This window comes from Lepisosteus platostomus, chromosome 2 (assembly GCF_059453375.1).
Source record: "Lepisosteus platostomus isolate fLepPlt1 chromosome 2, fLepPlt1.hap1, whole genome shotgun sequence".
Classification (NCBI taxonomy): Eukaryota; Metazoa; Chordata; class Actinopteri; order Semionotiformes; family Lepisosteidae; genus Lepisosteus; species Lepisosteus platostomus.
This window is the reverse complement of record NC_142612.1, coordinates 2,929,754-2,936,506: the sequence shown is the minus strand read 5'-3', so window position 1 is coordinate 2,936,506 and position 6,753 is coordinate 2,929,754. Positions and strand designations below refer to the sequence as shown.

At 46.8% G+C, this 6,753-nt stretch overlaps 1 protein-coding gene across 1 annotated transcript; it reads right to left on the bottom strand.

Annotated features, from left to right (window-relative positions):
- Positions 1–867: 867 nt before the first annotated feature.
- Positions 868–5,183, bottom strand: mad2l1 (MAD2 mitotic arrest deficient-like 1 (yeast)). Its single transcript, XM_088645646.1, has 5 exons — positions 5,024–5,183; positions 3,881–4,027; positions 2,239–2,359; positions 1,778–1,881; positions 868–1,195 (listed from the first exon to the last, which is right to left on the bottom strand). Exons 1-5 carry the CDS (start codon positions 5,085–5,087, stop codon positions 1,023–1,025), a joined length of 609 nt encoding a protein of 202 aa, XP_088501772.1. The 5' UTR covers positions 5,088–5,183; the 3' UTR covers positions 868–1,022.
- Between the last annotated feature and the right edge of the window lie 1,570 nt (positions 5,184–6,753).

Below are 6,753 nucleotides of genomic sequence, written 5' to 3'. Positions count from 1 at the left end.
GTCTGGTGTACACGTGGTGACTTCTCTGCTAACTACCGGTGCTCTGGAGCCAGCACTCCATGGCCTCTTCGTTCGTTTCCGGGGCCGGTGAAAGGGGACCTGCAATGCTGCTTTTACAAATTCAGGATTGGGAAGGACTGGCATTGAGGTGTGCACTACAAACCACCAGACCAAGTAACATGGTAACATGCAAAACCACAATGAGTGTAGACGGTAAACATGTGAAATCTCAACTTTACGTCATAAAATAGACAGTTTCCCAGCATGCGCAGCACCATTGTCCGCGATTCCAAACGACACTGTGTAAAACACACTGTAAACAAGCAGGCTCGTGAATATCTCTTTTAATCCAACGGAAAACTTGCTCGAGAATTCAAGATGGTTTTGTCAACAAATACCTGTTAACTCTGCATACAGATCTCGATGGAACATATTTTGCTGCACAACCTGTACTTTCACAAAGTTAAGAGATTTTTTTTTGTGCGCAGTTCAGAATTTGTAAAACGTTGCCATACCGTCGATTCATTGTTGTTGTTGCCGAGATTTAATGACTGGTCTGAGACACGGAGACTGCGGTTCGCCTGCGAGGTGAATTTAGCTGAAGCAGGGGCGGCCCCTAGTGGTCAAAGGGAGGTGGCTTACAGTGCAAAGCTCTTTACACGAACTGCACTTCGAACACTTACAGTTACAGTTTTACAGGGTACACGTCACCCTCTGGAACTGGATGAAGCCAGGCCTTAAAACAACACTGGTGAAATCTCCATGCGTGGCAAACATACTGTATAAGTAAAAAAACAGATTCAAGTCAAACCCCCTTCCAAGAGCTCGACGACAATCAAGTGCTGCAACACAACACAAGATACCCACTGGATTTTCGGTTTGTATTTATTTTACTTAATTAAGACATTTAGAACCACGTTCTAAAATTCATGAAAAGAATGACAGTTGAAATACATACAATAGTAAAAGAAAAAGACATTCAAAGGGATTCGAGACTATGTACACAATTCCTCCTCAGCTGGCTACACGGAATCAACTCTTTTGAAAGTGACCACGCTGGACACCTTGTGGATTGCAGTGTCGAAGGAACGGAGGAGCACCTGTTCCGATTTGGCGATTAGCTGTGGACCAGACTCCTCCCACTTCTCTGGTACCTCCATGTCTTTGTCTGTGTAGATCAGGAGGTCAAACGCACCTGGAATGTAAAAACCAGCAAACTCGCAATTCAAGTCTTTAAGTAGTACTCTGTATTCACCTTCCAAAAAAGCATCGGATATTTTTTTTGCACGTTAAAGGAAGGCATCTATCCATATGGAAGACACCTGCACTGCAAAGTTTGCAAGGCTTTTACAATTAAATCTTTGACAATTCCATGTGCCTCTTTGTACTTCGTATTTTTGCTACATGCTGTAGGAGATGCCCAATTTTACAGCCAAGTGAAGTGTCCTCATCAATTCCCAAATCTCTTCCTCTCTTTCTAGGGCTCTCATCAGTTAATCTCATCCTTCTTTATGAACTTCGTAAATCCTACGAACACTCTTCTGGAGCTTGACACGCTTTTGCCTTTGCATGAGAACTTCCAACTAAAATGCTGGCACTGGGTCAATTACAATTTACGGTAGTGTATTCTTGTAGTTAATGTGCCGCAGCATCAAACCGTTTTTGCACAACCTTAACACACAATCACTGGAAAATTAAAAATTTATTTCCCTAAAAATTGGCATTGAGAGAATCCCACACGGTGAAAACATCAAATGCAACCACTGTCAGTACTTACAATCTGTTTCCAAGACGGGCAGAAAGGTTACAGTGGCAGTGATCTGTCTGATGATGATCTGGATTTCCTTTTGGATGGCTTTAATCGATTTTTCTCGTGGACAGCTGTTTGTAAAACAAGAAAAAAGCAGTATTCTAAATGCAGAGTGATATAAAACAAAAAATAACCCACACTGAAGCACAAAGACCTTTTGATTTCAACAAGTTGTTTATACCCTGGAAATTGAACACGAGATATTACAACTACCTTGACTGAAGAATAGCACAAACACTTCCTAAACCAAGACATCTGGACAACATTGTAATTCATAAGTAAGAAATGCTTTACAACTGAGTTTTCTTAAATTATTTAGTTTAAGCAATCCTTTAATCAGAACTGGTTAAGGGAATTCTGACACATTGGTGTTACTTTAGAAGCCATACAAAAATTAGTTCCCTTTCCTCCATTAAATTATTAAATACCTTGATTCCTTTGCAGTCTTGTCACACTGAATATCAAACTGCCATCGCTCCAGGACCTCATTGGTTTCCAGGCTTATAATGACGATGACTAGCTTCTGTACGGTGCAGTCAACTAGCCAGTCTTTAAATTAAAGAAAGATGTTGACATACGGTTTGTAGAAAGTGCTTAATGTTTACTACTTTCAAAACACAACAAGCCTCCCACTTGCAAAACATCTGACCCATTTCAGGTTCGACAAGCCTCCAGGGCCTGCTCCTTCCAGAGGTACACAAGCCAGGTGAAACGTGGTGTTTGAACTTGCCCCTAATTAAGAACTTGAACAGAAACCAGCAAAGATTCATACCATACTTAACACGGCTTACAGCTTCATGGCAAAAACAGATTCAAGAAAATCTGCAAATAACCTACACTTCCAGTATTCATGAGTCAAGCTTATTACTTGGTAACATACACAGAAGAACACTGCTATTTTTCAGGAAAACAGTAAACATTGGGATATATAGTTAAGTATGGGAAGTTTAAATCAAGAGGTTGAGCAATGCATTACTAAAGCCTTGACTACAATTGTACAATTTTTGTCTCAACATTGCACAATAGACATTACTGCACAGACCAGAGACAAGCAACCAGACATTCCCAGGTTTAAAAAAGCACCCTACCCTGACAGGGTGCTCACCTTTTTGGTCTTAAACAGAGAATACCAAGATTCAATAATCCAAACTCCTTTAAGGCACAAACAACGTCAACCCAACAGAAGTGCCCTTTGTACCACAATGCTTCTGTCTGGGTTAGGACAGTGTTACAAACGGGGGGGGGTTACGAAACTGGTGAAAATCAGGAATTGACCGAGTGGTTCTGTCAATCACTGAAATAATTATTGATCATCCCCAACGTGTACGTGATTTCTAACCATAAACCCCCGTGGCTGGTATAACTAGGGGCACGTGAATTCTCTGCTCTCTGGCACAGCTTTACAGAGGAGTAATCCAGGCACACTTGGCTAAGGGAAGCGCATGATTCTTTTTTCACAAGCCGCGTTGCCTTTCAAGTCGTTCAGGGGATCAAGACTCCCAGCGCACAGTGCGATTCATTTCAGGACAGAGGCGCTACGCGCTTGGTTGAGCCAGCAGCACATGTACCCAGACTGCTGCTCTCCCTCGAGCGTGCCCGTGTGGACAGGCGTGCGCCGCCTGTTTCGACAGTGGACCCGGCAAGCCGCCGCCTGTCACTCCTGCCAGAGCTCGGCGTCCCTCTTTCACCCCAGTGTGGTTTAGAAATGCCACTGAAATGATCCAAGTGTCCCAGCCTAAAGAGCAAAATCTGCCTGTATGTTCCTGCGTATTAAACACTCTTACTCAATTTTCTGTTTGGTTTTCGCCGTAGCTTGTCAATTCCTTCTATAAGTGACATGAGAAATAAGAGGACGTCACATGGCCCGCAACGGTCATGTCCTAACTGACACACCCGAGGATCTCATCCGGCAGTGTCTTGGAACGAGACTGTGGCGAGGCACCTTCATCCACACTCCTCCTCCGCTCTGAGTCAATCAAAGTGCGTCCCCCCTTCCCTGTTCCAAACACCATTTCACCGAGTCTTCATGTTTCATTGCCGATTCTGAAGAAGCCTGGAAAGACGACTTACCTTTCAGCTGTCCCACCACATTGGTCAAGTAGTTCTTCAGCTTGGGATCGGTCGTCACGTACAGAGGCATATCGTAGTGAGTGACTCGGGTAAACGTCTCTGGAGGGTAAATCCCTCGTTGGTATAAGATATTGTTGATGCCAAACGCTGTGAAAAATGAGAAGGTCCATTTTTAAAAAAATAGTTCAGAGTACCATAACCTAAACATTGCATATTAAGAGTTCCATTTTAAGTACGCCAAACCACAAAAATACACGAGGCGAGCTACACGCAGTTTCTGGAGACTGGCTAATCGACCTATTATTGCACGCAAGACACCTCCCTCGTGTCTTTGGGCCGAGAATCCGTAATTCTAAAGAATAACAGGAGACGGACTGGCGCATCGCAGGTCCTGTAAACAGAACACGGCCGGGTCAGCTCAAAGACATCCCGGACCTAGACGTGGCGAAAACCAGCGATGACGAAAGAGAAGATCACTTTATTGTCCATATACAAGTTCTTGCATTAGGAATTTGTCTTATCTCATACCCCAGCTTGTTCTCCATGAGACACACAGGCAGGGAGAGAAGCTGGGGGTCAGAGCGCAGGGTCAGCCATTTATACAGCACCCCTGGAGCAGCTGGGGTTAAGGGCCTCGCCCAGGGGCCCAACGGAGAAGGATTCCTCTGCCGGCCACAGGAACTAAACACACACTTTTGTGCATGTCGTACCTCTCAGTTCCCAAACGCTAGCTCGCTCTTAAAAACTGTGTACAGCACTCAGTGCTCTGGGGTTTTCAGAAGGGGCTGTTTCTTATTCATGGTGCAATGACATGACGGGGGGGGGGGGGGGGCACTTTTTCATCCAATTAGTTGGCGCATGGGGTCTTAAAATCCCACAAACACCGAATAGTTAGACAAAAGCTTCCCACGACTTTTTTTTTGTTCAGTGAAGCGTGATACAAGTCGATAACTTCCGCTGCACGGCTCCCGACTCCTTTTAATAATGCAGCTAGGTAGATCCGCACTCACACCCTCGACGGGGCAGAAACAAAGGCCTGGTTCCTATTTTACCGAGTTTGTTTTGTTCCTTCGCACCGGGGGCTAACTTTCGCCGCCGCCGCCACCCCCCCACCCAATATCACCAATGACGCCTCCGACTCACAGAAAAACTCCGCCACCAGCTCGGCGCTGCCCTTCAGCGTGATCCCCGTTAGCGTGCTCTCCATGTCGGCGGCGCAGCTCCCCGCTCCTCGGTTTGAAACGGGGGAGCGACCTGCGCGCACTTTTGAAAACCAACAGCCAAGCAGGAGGCGCAGCGCTGATGACGTCGGCGGTGACGTCGCGCCGCCTCCGGGCGTTCTGGGATCCATTGCTAATCCTGAGCGCCCTCGGCTGCGCGGACATAGCGCTGGTAAAGAGTTGTGTGAAGGCGATTGGGTTTTTTTTTATCTTCACGGAGAAACCAAAAAAAAAAACAACAGCAGACAGTTGTTACGGGCAAATGCCTAAATATCTCGAAGATCCCAGGCTCCTCTGCTTTGAACAATACAGTTCAAACAGAGGGGATCGAGAAAGTTTTCAAAAACATCGGCTTTGAACGATGATTTGCAATACTCTTGGTCTATTTCTGTTACCAATTACCATAAACCGACTCCCCTAAACAGATCCTTCTGTCCTGGTATTTTATTTATTAATCAGCAGATTGTGCAGGCCGAAAGTTAAATTCGGCAGGACAACGGGGACGGTTCAGCGTCACTTCAACGTCTCATCTGATGGACCGCACCTGCTAGATACTGAGCTGCTGGTTTTAGGATATTTCTGCTTCTTCTTCAGGATGTCTTCCGCAACAATTCAAAATACGGGTTCAACAACACCACTTCCAGGAACAATGGAGAGCACGTCCGCATTGTTGTTTTTGAAATACTCTCCCACCTTTTAGATGTAACCAGACCGCGTCCAGCGAACCTACAGCACCCCCATACCAATACTTGTATGAAGGGGTTAATATTGTATTGTAAATTGACTGGGCCAGATCGTGGCGGCGCTGGGAGAAACGCGCCTTGTTCCCAGTCCGTACACACCCAGGTCTTCAGGGAGACCAGTGGCCGGCGAGCCGGTGTGGTTCCCAGTTCAGTGTCCCCTGGACATCTCGCAGGACTCTTCTCACCCCGCACATACAGCATGATTGCTAAGCAAAACATTAGGATAAGAGACGCGCCCCGCCTTCCCGCTCTGCCCCTCCTCCCTGTCACTCGCCCGGGGCCTGCAGTCACCTGTCACACGACTCTGGTCCCTAGCTAAGGCGTGGAAGACACCCAGAACCCGATATAAACACACGCTGGAGCCGCCGGTGTGATTCAGGTCCCGGAGAGCTTTGGGAGCGCGGATCTGGCGGGTTACGGACTTCCAGGGTTACACTGAACCGGACTCGACACCGGGACCAGAACCGCGCCTGCCGGCGTCAGATCAAACCCCAGAGTGCTCGATCTATCGGGGGTTCGTGGTTGACACACCATTTCAAAACACGTAAAATGTCGTCGCAGATTCCAGAAACACAATAATAAAAACTGACACCTAAAATACCTATAAATCAACGCCCCTCAAATTCCTATTGAGTGCATGTTGTGCACCGTGATTCTGCAGTTTTAATACGCGCCGGATTTCATGCCCGTTCGGTGTGCATGCTCTCACAGCTCGCTCCCGTGCCTGGTTACTGCACACGCCGCTGTTCGACACGTGATCCTGTTATTCCCCGTGTGTTCAGTCTGTCACCTCCCCACGCGTGTCGCACACACCCGGACGCACAGGTCTCAGGCCAGCCCTCTCCCTGCGGAGAATGCTGATGTCCTCCGTCGCCGCACACTTCATTTGTAAAGCATCACGTTCTATTCA